Here is a 17293-nt window from a genome sequence, read left to right as displayed (position 1 = left end):
CTACTACTACTATTTAGCATTTCTATAGCGCTACAAGGCGTACGCAGCGCTGCACAAACATAAAAGAAAGACAGTCCCTGCTCAAAGAGCTTACAATCTAATATGGGGTCCTGCATCAACAGGTTCAGCCAGCCTCCTGTAAGAAGGCCATCAAGTGGAGTGAAAAAGGCCTGGCACAGGATTCCGAAAGTCCTCTGATTTTTACTAAGAATGAAGTGCACTGGCCATGTATTCCCAGCCCAATGTTTTTTGTAGGGAGAAGCAGGAGTACATGAGGTTAGGAAACTCACCAGGGTAGAAAACTGTAAATTCTCCTTACCGCCCAAGTATTTTCTTTTGACATCCCCTATGCTTGTGTGGAGGAGTAGTCTAATGGTTAGTGTACGGCCTGAGAACCAGAGGAATTGGGTTGGATTCCCACTGCATTGGCTTGTGACACTGGACATGTCACTTGACCCTCCAATGCCCCAGGTACAAATAAGTACCTGTGTATAATATGTAAACCACTTTGTAACCACAGAAAGGTGGTATATCAAGTTTCATCCCTATCTTACCAAAAACACTGATGTACACTTGGTACCAGTGTAGCGAGGGTGTAGCCAGAGTGAGATATGGATGACTTAATGGATCTGTATCATGCTTTAGTATAGTGTGTCTGATGATTCTTTTAGGTAGATAAACAAGTTTAAGAAGTTTTGACACACATTTTTTTCTGTTCTAGGAAACCTATAATGTCAGAAGGGCACGTAGTAAGAGTTCGTGGCTTGCCATGGTCTTGTTCACAACAGGAAGTACTCGATTTTTTTTCAGGTCAGTATAATGTGAAAATTAAGTGCTGTTTTTTTAATTTTTTTTTAATGTTTAGCAGTTTGCTTGATTCTTGGGCCTTCTCAGTAAGAACTGATTTTTGTTGGGATATGGTATACTGAGCCTTATTTGTACCTTGAGGACTTGATTGTGTAGTAAACACACTAGAGTCCTCTGGAAGGCCCTTCATCGGAGACCCTGTGCCATTACCACTGCCTGGAAAAGGCCTATTCCACCAGGGCCATGACGTGCGAATACTGAAACACTTTGTAGAAAGCAATTGTCATGGACAGGGATTAAAATAGTCAATCCTAACTCTATGAATGAGCCCCTTCAGACTTGTGTACATACTAGTTGGATTTTGATGTCATCTGGCTCTTAATGTGTGGTATACAGCTGTCAAAAACAGTGGAGAAAAAAGGAATCTTCATGCAGGTGGTTTCCAACAGACTTCAGCATTTTAAAAGCAGTAAAGGAGACCTGACATGACTCGTGTTTTGGCCTTACCGGCCTGCATCAGGGGTCTAAAGAGTACAGAAAATACAAATTAAAATTCTAAAACATACAAATGAAAATCTAAAACGTATATAAAACTAGTAAAAAAAGCCCCGTTTCTGATGCAAATGAAACTGGGGCTAGCAAGGTTTTCTTCTGTGTGCATGTTGGGAGTGTGTGTGTCCCTGCCCTCTCTCCCCTCCCCCCTCTGAGTCCTTCACTGCTTTGCTGTGTTTTCCTTCACTGTTTGTGTTACAGAGAGGGCGTGGCAGACACTCGTGGGGATGTCTCTCCCCCTTCACACTTCCGGCTGGAGGCTTCATAGAACGTTGGTGTTGCCTTTTATATAGAGAGATATGAAATACTTTGAAAATTTAAATTATGCACATAGATAAAATAAACATATAAATGACAAGTGACTGACTCAACCGCAAATGCGCAGTAGAGACTTCCCTCTCTGTCCTGCCTCGCATCAAGATGTGATGTCAGGGCGGAACAGAGAGGGAAACGGACACTGGAGCCTGGAGATGAAGCAACATCGCCGGCGTACCAACCTCAACCCCCCCCCCCCCCCCCCCCCCCAATCCCCGACGCCACCGCTCCCGCACCCCTCCGTATTGGGCCCCCTGCACTGACATGACAGCTCCTCTCACCTCTATGTGGAAGTGCTACAGGCAGCAGCAGAGCGATCTGCTGCCCGCAGCGCTTTCACACTGAGGGGGGAGGGAGCGGAGAGGAGGGCAGCTGGACATGGGGGGGGGGAGAGGAGGGTGGCGACATGGGGAGAGAGCAGGGCCGAGAGGAGGGTTGCTGGACATGGGGGGGGCGAAGGGAAAGAGGAGGGTTGCTGGATATGGGGGGAGGGCAGGGGAGAGAGGAGGGTTGCTGGACATGGGAGGGCAGGGGAGAGAGCAGGGTTGCTGTACATGGGGGGAGAGAGGAGGCCTGGTGGACGGGGGGAGGAGGCCAAGGGAAAGAGGAGGGTTGGTGGACGGAGGAGGGGGCAAGGGAAAGAGGAGGGTTGCTGGACATGGGAGGGCAGGGGAGAGAGCAGGGTTGCTGTACATGGGGGGAGAGAGGAGGGTTGGTGGACGGGGGGAGGAGGCCAAGGGAAAGAGGAGGGTTGGTGGACGGAGGAGGGGGCAAGGGAAAGAGGAGGGTTGCTGGATATGGGGGGAGGGCAGGGGAGAGAGGAGGGTTGCTGGACATGGGAGGGCAGGGGAGAGAGCAGGGTTGCTGTACATGGGGGGAGAGAGGAGGGTTGGTGGACGGGGGGAGGAGGCCAAGGGAAAGAGGAGGGTTGGTGGACGGAGGAGGGGGCAAGGGAAAGAGGAGGGTTGCTGGATATGGGGGGAGGGCAGGGGAGAGAGGAGGGTTGCTGGACATGGATGGAGGTGAGAATTATTACATTTTGCAAAACACAATTCCTCAACAACCCTCCAGACCGGTCAAGACGCTTGGGTTATGCACGCCTACCAGCAGAGGGAGACTGAGAACACTAACTTTAAACTGTGTATATACAACCTGTGCCTAGCCATCTATAGTCAGTATTTTCTCAGTCTCGGCAGAGGGTAGACATGCAGCCTGTGCAGCTTGTCCGATCTGGTGGGATTTAGAATCCTTGTTGAAAGATCAGTTTAATTTTTGTTTTCTCTAGGGAGCAGTGGTCCATCCATGTGGCTGGAATTCTGTGGTGTGCGAGCGGTTGGTGGGTCCGCTGGGGCTCACCATTGTCCCCTCTGAGGTGTCACACCCGGGTGGCTGGGTCCCTCCCCCTGGCTGGCTCTCCATTTTTGAGCAGCGTTGTGCCTCGGCTGCAGTGTTAATCCTGCAGCCTTGAGTGCTGAATAGTTTGCTGCAGCAGGGCTCAAATAAAGTTAAAAAAATAAAAATAAATAAAGAGCACAGCTCGTGAAGAGAGCTGCAGGAGCTGTACTCCGTTGGTTCCGGAGCTGTTCAGCTGGTTTGGGAGAGCTGAAGCCTTTTCTAGGCGCTGGTGAGTGTCTTTGCATTGTTTTCGCCGGTTTTGTTGTTTTAATCAGCTGGTCTTGTACGAGTATGTCAGGGAAGTTACTTCGTTGCCAGCTGTGTGCGCGTCGGGGTGTAGACGTGGTCGGCGGGCCCTGCCGTTTTTGTCGGGAGCCCAAGTCCCAATCTCTCGCGCCGCCGGTGTTGGCGGCGGAGGTCCCCTCGGCTGACTTGCAGGAGGTAGGTGCGCCTTGGGCTGCCGTTTCAGCGGCGGTCCCGATTTGGTGGGAACCGCTGCCATTTTGAATTAGGGCCCGGTAGGCGCTGAGCTGGTCGTGGGGCCTCAGGGACTTCCAATTTAGAGTCAACCTGGCGGGGGGGGGGGGGTTTCCTCCGGAGTTCGTTTTGAGTTCCAGGCTTGGAAGGCGGGGGCCGTCGTGTGCGGAGCCCCTTAGTCTAGGGAGGGGGGCTATCGCTAAAAGACCACGTGTGGAGTGGTCTGAAGATGTAGAGATTTTTTTCTCCTCCGGATTCTGAGAGCGATTTTAGCCCACAGGAGTAGGGGTCTATTGCAGGCCAGAATAGGGATATGGCTTTGCCAGGTGAGGACCCTTCGGTGGTTAGGATTTTTCACAGGGATGAATTATCTGAACTCATTGAGCAGGTGTCGGCCACTTTAAAGTTTGATCCTGCGGCAGTTCCCTTAGGGGGTTGGGAAGCAGGTGGATCCTTTGGTTAAGGGGATCAGTTGGGTCTCTCGCTCGTTTCTTTTGAACGCAGACCTGAGCGACATGATCACACAGGAGTGGCACTCACCAGAGGCTCAGTGTAAAGTGGCTATGGCTAAACTCTATCCTCTTCCTCAGGAGGATAGAGATTCTCTCAAGCCTCCGACTGTGGATGCTGTGGTGACGGCAGTGACTAAGGCTACAGCTATTCCAGTGGACGGGGGGGGGGGGGGGGGGGGGCTACATTGTGGGACCCTCAGGATAGGAAATTGGAGACCTTTCTGAAGCGGAGTTTTGATCTGCGTTGGCGTTGCAAGCTTCGGTTTCTGGAGGTCTGGTGGCTCAGGCGTGTTTCCGCTGGGCTGAAAGGCTCCTAGATAGCCCGCAGGTGGATAGGGCTTCTTTAATTAAAGATTTGGCTAAGTTGGAGATGGGGTCGTCTTTTTTAGCAGATGCCCTGTACGGTTTGTTACGGGCATCGGCAAAGAACATGACCCTAGTGGTGGCAGCTCGGCGGGCCCTGTGGTTGCGGGGCTGGGTTGCCGATGCCGCATTCAAGGCAAAACTTTGTTCTCTTCCTTTTAAAGGTTCTTTGCTTTTTGGGGAGGAATTGGATAAGTTGGTGAGGGGTCTTGGTAATGCTAAGGTTCCTCAGCTTCCAGAGCTTCGTCCTAAGGCTTCTAAGAGGGCTGTGTGTGCGGCCGGTTTCGTGAGGCTCGGCGGTATCGGCCTGGTAGGTCTTCTGGGGGGGGACTAGGGGTCGTTTTTTTTCCAGATAACCCAGTCCTTTCAAGGTGGCCGCCGCGGTGGGCGAGATTCCTCTTCGGGAGCAACCGGCACGTCCCGTGTGTCTCAATGATGGTTTGGGGACCCAGCCTCTGGTTCGCATGGGGCTCGCTTACACTTGTTTTACCAGAGGTGGGTCCAGATCACGTCAGACCAGTGGGTGCTACAGGTAGTGCGAGATGGGTACGCGCTAGAGTTCGACGGTCCTCTGTCCGATTTCTTCCTCGTGTTTCCCTGTCATTCAAGACGCAAGGCGAGAGCAGTGCGAGATACTCTGTCATGTCTGATCGGTTTAGGAGCGGTAGTGCCTGTACCTCCAGGAGAAAGAGGAACGGGTTGTTGTTCCATTTACTTCATGGTTCCCAAGAAAGAAGAGGGTTCCTTTCGGCCCATTTTAGATCTCAAGAAGGTCAATGCAGCTCTAAAGGTTCCTTCCTTTCAGATGGAGACGTTACGCTCAGTCATTGTAGCGGTTCAAGAAGGAGAGTTTCTGACTTCCTTAGACCTGACAGAGGCTTACTTGCACATCCCCATTCTAGAGGCGCACCAGCATTTCTTTTGCTTTATGGTGTTAGGGAGACATTTTCAGTTTTGTGCGCTTCCGTTCGATCTGGCCACAGCTCCTCGCACTTTTTCCAAGGTGATGGTGGTTGTGGCGGCAGTGCTGCAGTTACAGGGCATTTTGGCTCATCCTTATCTGGATGACTGGTTGATTCGAGCCAAATCAAGGTCGGAGAGCAAGGAGGCCACCTGCCGTGTGATGACCTTTCTGCAATCACTGGGTTTGGTTGTCAATCTGGCCAAGAGTCACCTAGTACCGTCGCAGTCCTTAGAATATCTGGGAGTTCTTTTCGACACGAAGAAAGGCCGGGTGTGTTTGACTGCTCCTCGCATTTCCAAGCTGCAGGAACAGATCGTCAGCTCCGAGCGCAGTGGGCGCCTTCGGCTCGGGCGTATCTTCAGGTGTTGGGTCTGATGGCGGCAGCAATAGAGGTGGTTCCTTGGGCCCGGGCCCATTTGAGACAGTTACAGAGAGCTGCTTTGGCTCATTGGTACCCTTAGTCTCAGTGTCTGGAGGAGAAACTCCCTCTGTCGGGGGTGACCCATCGCAGCCTTCGCTGGTGGCTCCACTCTCCGAATCTAGTGAAGGGTATGCCGCTGGACACTCCAAATTGGGTGGTGCTGACCACGGACGTCGGAGGAAGCATGTTCCATCAATCGTCTGGAGACGCGAGCAATTCGGTTGGCTCTTCGGTCCTTTCAGAGTCTTCTAGAAGGCAAGGCAGTCAGGGTTCTTTCCGACAATTCCACGGCCGTCGCATATGTAAGTCGGCAGGGGGGGGGACGAAGAGCCAAGCGTTAGCTGTAGAGGCGGCAGAGTTGATGATGTGGGCCGAAGCTCATCTTCAGGGTCTCTCGGCGGGACACGTGGCAGGGGTGGACAACGTGAGCGCGGATTTTCTGAGCAGGCACACGTTAGATCCTGGAGAGTGGTCTCTCTATCCCTCAGTTTTCGATCGGCTAGTGTCGGAGTGGGGTTGGCCAGTGGTGGATCTCATGGTGTCGGCCGACAATGCTCAGGTCTCTCAATTTTTCAGTCAGAGATCCTCAGGCTGAGGGCATCGACACGTTGGTCCTTCCATGGCCGACTCAGCAGTTGCTCTATGTGTTTCTGCCGTGGCCGCTGGTGGGCCACGTGGTGCAGCGGATCGGGCGCCATGCTGGTTTAGTGATTCTGATAGCGCCCAATTGGCCTCGGCGTCCGTGGCACGGAGATCTGGTTCGGTTGCTAGTGCAGGATCCGATCCCGTTGGGGCCTGGGGTGAGGTTGGTGCAGGGGCCGATCGATATAGCCGACTCCTCTCCATTCTCGCTTACGGCTTGGCTCTTGAGAGGCACAGATTAAGGAAGAGAGGTTTTTCGGCCAGGGTGATTGACACTATGTTGCGGTCTCGTAAAAAGTCCGCTTCTTTGGCTTATGTGTGGGTGTGGCACATACTCGAGAACTGGTGTCAGGAGCGGGATTGTTCCTCTGCGTGTTTCGATAGCGGACATTTTGGAGTTTCTGCAGGACGGTCTAGACAGGGGTCTCTCGCTCTCTTCCCTGAAGTTGCAGGTTTCAGCTTTGTCTTGTTTCAGAGGAAAGATTTGGGGAGTTTTCTTGGCGGCTTCTCCGGACGTGGGGCGGTTCTTGAAGGCAGTCAAGTTGCTCTGGCCGCCTCGTCGTCTGATGGTTCCACCTTGGGATTTGAATTTGGTCTTGGAGGCTCTGGTTGGACCTCCGTTTGAACCGTTGGCGTCCATCACATGTAAAGATCTCACTTTGAAGACGGTGTTTCTGGTGGCCATTGCTTCGGTGCACTTCAGAGCTTCAGGCTTTGTCTTGTAGGGAGCCTTTTCTATCCTTTGCTAAAGAGAAAGTGACTTTACGGACGGTTCCTTCTTTTGTGTCTAAGGTGGTATCCTCCTTTCATGTAAATCAGGTGATTTCGTTGCCAGTGTTGGGGGATCGTTCCGGTGATCACTCTCAACGTCGTTTGGCTAAGTTGGATGTTCGCTGCATTTTGCGGGCGTATTTGAGCAGGATTTTCGGACGTCGGATAGGTTCGTTCTGTTTGGAGGTCCCAAGAAAGGTGAAGCAGCCTCTAAAGCATTTCTGGCTAGATGATTGAAGGAGACTATTGCTTCGGCGTATTTGTTGAAGCGGCGGTCAGTGCCCTCGTTATTTAAGGCACACTCTACTAGGGGGGTAGCCGCTTCCTGGGTGGAAAGTAGTTCTATCCCTCCGCAGGACATTTGTAAGGCAGCAGCGTGGTCGGCCATTCATTCCTTTGTGAAGCATTATAGAGTTGATCAGGCAAAAGAGGATGCTCGGTTTGGAGCGGCGGTGTTGTCTTCTGCTTTCCGTGGGTCCCACCCTTAATCTTCTACTGCTTTGGTACTTCCCAAGCGTCTTGACCGGTCTGGAGGGTTGCTGAGGAAGGTGAAATTAGGCCTTACCTGCTAATTTTCTTTCCTCTAGACCCTCCAGACCAGTCAAGAGCCCACCCTGTCTATTATCAAGTATTTTTGAGCCATGTTCTGCTATGACTATTCTTTGAATGTTCAGTATGGTTGGAGAGATTTTCTTTGACTTTCATGTTCTTCAGAGTGGGACGCCTTGGCGTTTCGTCTGTCCAAGCACACTGTTGGTGTTTAGCTATGGGTTTTCCAGGTACAGGAGTTTCTAGTTTCAGAGTTACTGTTCCGGGAGTTTTGTTTTTTCTCTGCTTTGCTAAGTGTATACTGTCTATAGATGGCTAGGCACAGGTTATATGTACACAGTTTAAAGTTAGTGTTCTCAGTCTCTCTCTGCTGGTAGGCGTGCATAATCCAAGCGTCTTGACTGGTCTGGAGGGTCTAGAGGAAAGAAAATTAGCAGGTAAGAGCTAATTTCACCATCTTGCCCGTTTTAACGGGCTTAACGGCTAGTATATAAGAAAAGGGATTCCTACCTAGGGATTGTCAAATCTTACATATTCCCAGAAATATAATCAGTCTCCTATTGGACAATATACAAAACCAGGTATAAGATGCAAAATTTTGAATAAAATACACTTCTACTTATATACATTTCAAAGTAAAATATAACATGCAAAGTCTTCTAACATAATAATTTTGCTACTTGAACGTTTGTGTCTCACTGGGATCGTAACCACCTGCTGACTTCACTGGCCAGCACTAGAACCCTGCTTACCTGACGTCGGGAGGTGGTCACGATCCCAGTGAGAGACGCAGGAAGCGCACGACCGGAAAAAAGAAGAGCGGCCAGAGACGTTGCTCACAGAACGGCACCGGAAAAAAAGAGCGGGAGCCGCTTCACTGACAGTTGAAGAACAGTGGGAGCGGGCAGAGACGTTCCATACACAATGGCACCGGAAGAAAAGAAGAGTGGGAGCCGCTTCACTGACAGTTCCCGTTCCAGGCTCCTTCCCTCCGATTTTTAAAACTGATCTTCACTCACCACGTCGGTGTTACGGCAGCAGCGGTACAACGCACGCAGGCTCAGCCTATCTCTCTGTCTTAGCTCTGATCCTGCCCTCATTTCCTATTTTCTCAAGGAACTGTCAGTGAAGCGGATAAGAAAGTTGAAAGTAATCGGTAGTTGATGTAAATTTTAAATTCTTATTACACTGATTTAACCACTGCCAAAGATCCTGCCAAAAAAAATGGAAAAAAAAAAAATCAACATATCGTCTCCATTCCAGATATATTGATGCAGATATATTGATGATGATGAAAATTAACCTCTACCATGGAACTGGGAGGGAGGGGGAGAAAGGGCCCTGGAGGGGGGAGGGACCCTGGAACTCAGAGGGAGGGGAAAGGAGAGAGGAGGGGAGGGAGGAGGGCCTCGACCTGGGAGGGAATGGAAGTGGGAGGAGGTCTGGAACTCGGAGGGGAGAGGTGTGTGAGAATTGCTGCACCACAATGGATGGAGGGGGTAGGGGAGAGATCCTGCATATGGATGAATGCATAATTGGTGCACACGGGACACACACTACACTGTCACACAGACAGACACACATATTCTGGTAATCACACACTGTCTCTCTCTGACACACATTCTTTTTCTCTCTCACACAACTCTCTGACACATTCACTCTCACACATATTCTCTCCTAACAGTTCCCTTAAAAACATAATTGCCATTAGAGGACAACCTTGCTAGCGCCCATTTCATTTCTTACAGAAATGGGCCTTATTTACTACTTTTGAATAAAATACACTTCTACTTGTATACATTTTCATAGATGGCTGTTGTAGACTCAGAAAACATCAGTCAAGTGAACACTTTTTTAATGTTTGTTTTTAGATTTTTATTTTACATTTTCTGTACTCTAAAACACCTGATACAGGTCGATAGGGCCGAAACATGAGTCGTGTCAGGTCTCCTTTACTGCTTTTAAAATGTTTGAAGTTTGTTGAAATAAAGAAGTTTATTGGACACCATCTGCGAGAGGATTGCCTTTTTTCTCCACTGTTTTTGCCTGGTGATTTCCATTCGTGGAGTTTTTTCCCTTCTGTTTATGACTGGTACACAACTGTACCATTTCTTATTGGCAGCTCAGAGGTTTATACCCTGGGAATCCTATATAATAATTTGCATCTCCGTCTGTATGCCTGGGTTCGTAACACAGTTCCCATTGGTCCGCCCTGGGGATGACGTCACAGGGCGGACCAATGGGAAGTGAGAGGGAAGGGAACCCAGCACCAGCCACCAGAGGTGAGTAAAGAATCACCCCCGAATTCCATGATCCCCTACCTCCCTCCTTCCACTCCGTCTGAGTTCCACGGGCCCACTCCTGTCCGACGGCCCCAATCCCGTCCGAGTTCCACGCCACCCCCCCTCTCCGATTTCCAGCGCCTCCCTCCCTCTCTCTGTGTCCTCCGAGTGCAAGCAGGACGTGTGTGGCTGTCCCTTCGTAAGTGCTGGCTGTTTTTAAAACTTTTTACCTCTTGCTCCGGCAACAGTGAAGTCCAGCATGCATGGACGCCGCTTCAGACTGCCTTCGCTTTCGCTTCCGTTTCAGCTGTGCCTCTGGTCCCGCCCTCATTTTCTGTTTGCGGAAGGGAGAGGGAGCCCTTGCTAGCGCCCATTTCATTTCACACAGAAATGGGCCTGTTTTACTAGTTTGTAAATGAAAGCTCGCAGTGCCAAGGTCCCAGTCTTTGCTTTGATTTGAGCTAGAGCTGTAAAGAAGCAGAGGGGGCATGACCTAGAACGATCATTTCGTATGTTGAAGCAACTTAAATGCCTTCACATTTTTTACAGATTGCAACATTATTGATGGACTCAATGGTATTCGTTTTACCATTTCAAAGGAAGGACGGCCAAGTGGCGAGGCTTTCATTGAGTTGGAGAGTGCAGATGATGTTACAAAAGCATTGACAAAGGACCGTAAATATATGGGACATAGATATGTGGAAGGTATTTTTTTTTTTCACTGTTTATATATGCTTATGCCACATTTCACCATAACGTATGATGTACAGGTGTACATAGTTCCATTTGTCACCTTTCTTAGTTCAGTGTTTTTTGAGAGTCTGTTCTGTAGATTTAAATTAAATTTGATATCTCTGATACTCTAGGTTGAACAGGAAGTAAAACTACCCTAAATCCAAAAATAATTTTGATTAGTATGTCAAGTTCTTAAACTTTATTGTACAAGTAGGTCAAAACAGAGTATAAGGTGAGGCCATATTTCTTCACCCAAGGAGGTCAATGCTCAAAGGTTCACAGTAGTCCTCACTCTGCTGTGAAAGCACAACAAAATAGCTGCAGCATGCTCAAACTAATGAACACTTAAATTACTGTTGTGCAGTTAACCTGCAGCGTAGTACTAAATGTTAAATTCCCTTTTGCCTGAGGAAAGTTGACAAAAAACCATGAATAAACCTTGGCATGCTTCCATTACATAGAGGCATATTTTCAAAGTACTTGAACGTAACAAAGTTACATAGAAACCTTTGGAGCTTTGTAAGTGTGCTTTGTAAATGAGCCTCATAGCATTCCACTATTCCAGAACCTGTGGGATAGCTGTGTCCATCAACCAGTAGGTGAAAATAGAGAACTGAAAACTGAGCTGAGGCATCTCTTGGCATCCCGTCCTCAGTATTTTTTATCTCTAGCAGGTGGATGGGCACACTTTTCAGCCCCTGGTTCTGAGTGATTTGTTCCTGGTCCAGTCTGTCGGTTGAACTTTACAGGTGGCTTGAGACTGTAGAGCCATATCTAGAAGTCTTCAGATCCCTGTCTCTGGTACCCCGTGAATTTACTGCTTCCCTTGTTTCCTGTGTTGCTGTCCTTTTCCAGCCAGTTGAGCTTTATGGGTGGCTCGAGTCTGTAGAACCATATCTGGAAGTCTTCAGATCCCTGTCTGTGGTGCCCTGTGAATTTACTTCGTCCCTCCCTTCACCTGTCCCTTATTTCCTGTGTTGCTCTCCTTTTCCAGCATAACATTAAAAGAAAAAAAGAGTTTGCTTGAGAGCGTGAGGCAGAGAAATAGCAGCCAGCAGTGAAAATTTGACTTGGAACTGTTTGGAGGGCTGCAAGTTGTATTTAGTGAAGGGGGGGAGGATGGGTGCCTTGGGCCTATGAGTCCAGTTTTTTTTTTCCTCTTTGTTTGAAAATGAAGTTGAGGACCCAGGGTTCGGCTGGAGAGACTTTTTGGCTTTCGAGGGATGGCACCGGAAGCATTGACCTCAATGACTTCCAAGACTTCTGACGTGCACTGGCATCAAGGAGGTCTGTGCCTCTTTCTACATCAGGTGCAGAGAATAGGCCCTGGGACCGGTCAGCATTGGATCAGACATTGAGGGCACGTATGGGGACGTCCTTGTTGACACTGAAGGACCGCAATGCTGAGCATTGAGGAAAGCCCAAGAAGCACGGTCCCGGAAGCGCTGGGGCATTTGGCTTCGCTGATACCTCAAAGGCTCTGGGAGGAGCAATCTTTCTCTCTCTGGAAGAGGTGCCGGTGCACAAATCTCTAGCAGCCAGGTAACAGTTCCTTGCAACCTCCGATTGGTGGGGACTTCAAATACTATTCTCCGAGGACAAGCAGGCTGCTTGTTCTCACTGATGGGGTGACGTCCACGGCAGCCCCTGCAATCGGAAACTTCACTAGCAAAAGCCTTTGCTAGTCCTCGCGCGTCCATGCGCATGCGCGGCCGTCTTCCCGCCCGAACCGGCTCGTGTTCGTCAGTCTTCTTTTGTCCGTGCTCGGTACCGTCGTGTTTTCGCCGTGTCGGGCCCCGCAAAGTTGACCTCGCGCGTTCGTCGTGTTTAAAAAAAAAAAAATCCATCCTGTGTGGAAAAAGACTCTGTGGTCTTTTTTCCCTCCGCTATTTTCAGCTTTTTCGCCCCGGTAAGTTTTCTTTCGTCGTCTGGGTAGGCCGCTTTTAGGCCTCGGGTCGAAGTTTTCTTCCCCTTGTTTTTTCGGTGCCTTTTCCGCCATTTCGACTTTTGATCTCGCCGGCGTGATTTTTCCGCCCATGACATCGAAGTCTCCCAGCTCACTGACAGGCACGCGTCGTGTCTTCAGTGCTTGGGGATGGGCACCGCCCGCAGGCCTATAGTCTGTGTTCCCTTTTGCAAAAGCGGACTCAGGTAGCGAGATTGGCCCAGTGGAACGTTTTGTTCTCGGGCTCTTCGTCGGCATCGGCACCGGGGGTATCGAGTGCATCGACGTCTTCAGTGTCCAGAGCTTCATCCTCGGCTGCCAGTGCATCGAGGCATCGGCCCTCTGCATCGGCGCTGAGACATCGGACAGCTGCATCGACGTCGGTGGTACCGGGACCTTGTCGGCTGATGTCGGACGGTGGTGCTTCGTCTGGAGTGCAGGTGAGGGCTGTCCATTCCCCTGCTGGTGGCGGTGAGCCTTCGGGTGGGTCTCCCCCTACCCTGAGGGCTCCTGCGGTACAGCCCCCCCCGAGACCGACCTCCTTCGGCCTCGGCCCCGAGGAAGCGACGACTGGATTCTACATCCTCCTCGTCGGTGCCGGGAAGCTCCGGTGACATGCTTCGTTCCAAGAAGTCGAAGAAGCATCGTCATCAGTCCCCTTCCCGTGTCGGCACCAAGAGCTCTGGGTCGCCGAGGGAGTTGGCACCCAGCAGGCATCGGCACCGGGAGGACCGCTCACCCTCTGTTCAGGAGGTGTCGATGCGCTCCACTCTGGACAGCCCGGAACAGCTTCCACGCCCGGAACAGGTTCTGACGTCGACGCCTGCATCGACCTCCATGCCTTTCTCTGCAGCCGCTCTGAACGAGAGCCTCCGGGCCGTTTTCCCAGAGATTCTGGGAGAGCTGTTGCGCCCTAACCCTCCGGTACCGGCGGTGCTTGCGCCACCGGTACTGTTGAGCGTGGCGCCGGCTGGCCCATCGCCCGAGGTGAGGTCTCCGGCGTCGGTACCGCGTGCGGTACAGGCTGCCGCCGCCTCCCAGGAAGGCTCCCCGACTACGTCGGCGGAGGGAGCTTCGCCGATGCAGGCGAGGGAGTCTACCTCTCAACGCCCCCATCGTGGACGTGGCTCCACAGAGTCGAGTCGGGCGAGGTTGCAGACACAGGTCCGTGAACTTGTGTCTGACACCGAGGGTGAGGCCTCGTGGGAAGAGGAAGAAGACCCCAGATATTTCTCTGACGAGGAGTCTGAAGGTCTTCCTTCCGATCCCACTCCCTCTCCTGAGAGACAGCTTTCTCCTCCCGAGAGTCTGTCTTTTGCTTCCTTTGTCCGGGAGATGTCTACGGCCATCCCCTTCCCGGTGGTTGTGGAGGACGAGCCCAGGGCTGAAATGTTTGAGCTCCTGGACTATCCTTCTCCACCTAAGGAAGCGTCCACTGTACCCATGCACCATGTCCTAAAAAAGACATTGCTGGCGAACTGGACCAAGCCTCTAACTAATCCCCACATTCCCAAGAAGATCGAGTCCCAGTACCGGATCCATGGGGACCCAGAGCTGATGCGCACTCAGTTGCCTCATGACTCTGGAGTTGTGGATCTGGCCCTAAAGAAGGCTAAGAGTTCTAGAGAGCATGCTTCGGCGCCCCCGGGCAAAGACTCTAGAACCTTAGACTCCTTTGGGAGGAAGGCCTACCATTCCTCTATGCTCGTGGCCAAAATTCAGTCTTACCAGCTCTACACGAGCATACACATGCGGAACAATGTGCGGCAGTTGGCGGGCTTGGTTGATGCGCTCCCTCCTGAGCAAGCCAAGCCTTTTCAGTAGGTGGTCAGGCAGCTGAAGGCGTGCAGAAAATTCCTGGCCAGAGGGGTGTATGACACCTTTGATGTTGCGTCCAGGGCCGCTGCTCAAGGTGTGGTGATGCGCAGGCTCTCATGGCTGCGTGCCTCCGACCTGGAGAATAGAATCCAGCAGCGGATTGCGGACTCGCCTTGCCGTGCGGATAATATTTTTGGAGAGAAAGTCGAACAGGTGGTAGAGCAGCTCCACCAGCGGGACACCGCATTCGACAAGTTCTCCCGCCGGCAGCCTTCAGCCTCTACCTCTACAGGTAGAAGATTTTTTTGGGGAAGGAAGACTGTTCCCTACTCTTCTGGCAAGCGTAGGTACAATCCTCCTCCTCGACAGCCTGCGGCCCAGGCTAAGCCCCAGCGCGCTCGCTCTCGTCAGCAGCGTGCGCCTCAGCAAGGCCCCTCGGCTCCCCAGCAAAAGCAAGGGACGAGCTTTTGACTGGCTCCAGCAGAGCATAGCCGACATCCAAGTGTCAGTGCCGGGCAACCTGCCGGTCGGAGGGAGGTTGAAAGCTTTTCACCAAAGGTGGCCTCTCATAACCTCCGATCAGTGGGTTCTCCAAATAGTCTGGCAAGGATACACCCTCAATTTGGCCTCAAAACCTCCAAATTGTCCACCGGGAGCTCAGTCTTACAGCTTCCAGCACAAGCAGGTACTTGCAGAGGAACTCTCCGCCCTTCTCAGCGCCAATGCGGTCGAGCCCGTGCCATCCGGGCAAGAAGGGCTGGGATTCTATTCCAGGTACTTCCTTGTGGAAAAGAAAACAGGGGGGATGCGTCCCATCCTAGACCTAAGGGCCCTGAACAAATATCTGGTCAAAGAAAAGTTCAGGATGCTTTCCCTGGGCACCCTTCTTCCCATGATTCAGGAAAACGATTGGCTATGCTCTCTGGACTTGAAGGATGCCTACACACACATCCCGATACTGCCAGCTCACAGGCAGTATCTACGATTTCAGCTGGGCACACGTCACTTCCAGTACTGTGTGCTACCCTTTGGGCTCGCCTCTGCGCCCAGGGTGTTCACGAAGTACTTGGCTGTAGTAGCAGCAGCACTTCGCAGGCTGGGGGTGCACGTGTTCCCATATGTCGACGATTGGCTGGTGAAGAACACATCCGAGGCAGGAGCCCTGCAGTCCATGCAGATGACTATTCGCCTCCTGGAGCTACTGGGGTTTGTGATAAATTATCCAAAGTCCCATCTTTTCCCAGTGCAGAGACTCGAATTCATAGGAGCTCTGCTGGATTCCCGGACGGCTCGCGCCTATCTCCCAGAGACGAGAGCCAACAATTTGTTGTCCCTCCTCTCGCGGGTGCGAGCATCCCAGCAGATCACAGCTCGGCAGATGTTGAGATTGCTAGGCCACATGGCCTCCACAGTTCATGTGACTCCCATGGCCCGCCTTCACATGAGATCTGCTCAATGGACCCTAGCTTCCCAGTGGTTTCAGGCTGATGGGGATCTAGAAGACGTGATCCACCTGTCCACGAGTTTTCTCAAATCCCTGTATTGGTGGACGATTTGGTCCAATCTGACTCTGGGACGTCCTTTCCAAATTCCTCAGCCACAAAAAGTGCTGACAACGGATGCGTCTCTCCTGGGATGGGGAGCTCATGTCGATGGGCTTCACACCCAAGGAAGCTGGTCCCTCCAGGAACGCGATCTGCAGATCAATCTTCTGGAGTTACGAGCGATCTGGAATTTCCAATTGGCTAGCAGGTTGCATCTTTGTGGCCAGGTGGGCTGACTCGAGAGTCTATGCCAAGGCTTATAATGTCAGAGGCATGGCTATGTTGGTACCCTACTTGAGGTCAGCCTCCATAGAGATCTGCAAAGCTGCAACTTGGTCATCTGTCCACACATTCACATCTCGCATCTCATTGCTGCCTTGAACCAGTTTTGGCAGGCAGTCCCGAAAAATTTGTTTGATGTTGAGAATCCAACTCCACTCTGCCGTATGCTCGGTTTTCTTTTGTTCCAAGCTGCACCTTCTCAACTAGTATATAGTTTCAGGATAATTGACTTTTCGGGCATTGACGTTTTGAGTCCCTATTGTCCTAGTGTTATTTTTGGTGAGCCTGGTAGCTATGGATTCCTGAGAATGCAATGCTCTGCTTGTCTTTGGAGAAAGCAAAGTTACTCACCTGTCGCAGATGTTCAGAGGACAGCAGGCCAAGTGTTCTCAAATACCTTTCCCACCTCCCCATGGAGTTGTATTCTTTAGCTGTTTTTTAAGATTTAACGGTTTTTATTGAGGATCAAAAAAACCCAACAACTTAACAACTAAACAAGTCTAGATAAGACATCAAGTGGTTACATGACAGCAAGCATAACAATAATAAGCAAAAACATCTCACAGTAAAAAAAACTGGCTAACACATGGTCCCTTTTTTTGTTTTGTGAGAAACCTCCCACTACCCTCCCACCTCGCAACCCTAGTTGTATTCAAGATCATCCCCCAGCCCTACCTTAACCCATATCTTAGATAACTGAGATAACACGGTGTCTGGACTTTTATGAACCCAGGCCATCTTTGAAAGGATAACGTCCATGCTTGTTCTCCCCTCCAATCAGAAAACTTTACTAGCAAAGGCCTTTGCTAGTCCTCGTGCGCCGATGCGCACCGCACATGCGCGGCCGTCTTCCCGCCCGAACCGGCTCGTGTTCGTCAGTCTTCTTTTGTCCGCGCTCGGGACGGTCGTGTTTTGCGCC

At 51.1% G+C, this 17293-nt stretch overlaps 1 protein-coding gene across 2 annotated transcripts in view; it reads left to right on the top strand.

Moving 5' to 3' along the window:
- The first annotated feature begins 721 nt into the window (after positions 1–721).
- The window catches only part of HNRNPH3 (heterogeneous nuclear ribonucleoprotein H3), a 65668-nt gene continuing 49096 nt past the window's right edge, over positions 722–17293 (top strand). For both annotated transcript variants that reach the window (XM_030189148.1, XM_030189147.1), the window contains exons 1-2: positions 722–810; positions 10600–10755. In XM_030189148.1, the coding sequence (XP_030045008.1) occupies positions 732–810; positions 10600–10755 (235 nt within the window). In that variant the 5' untranslated portion in view covers positions 722–731. The remainder of the gene's footprint in view (positions 811–10599; positions 10756–17293) is intronic.

The sequence above is a fragment of the Microcaecilia unicolor genome, unplaced genomic scaffold (genome assembly GCF_901765095.1).
Source record: "Microcaecilia unicolor unplaced genomic scaffold, aMicUni1.1, whole genome shotgun sequence".
Taxonomy (NCBI): Eukaryota; Metazoa; Chordata; class Amphibia; order Gymnophiona; family Siphonopidae; genus Microcaecilia; species Microcaecilia unicolor.
This window is presented reverse-complemented; position numbering and strand designations above follow the sequence as displayed.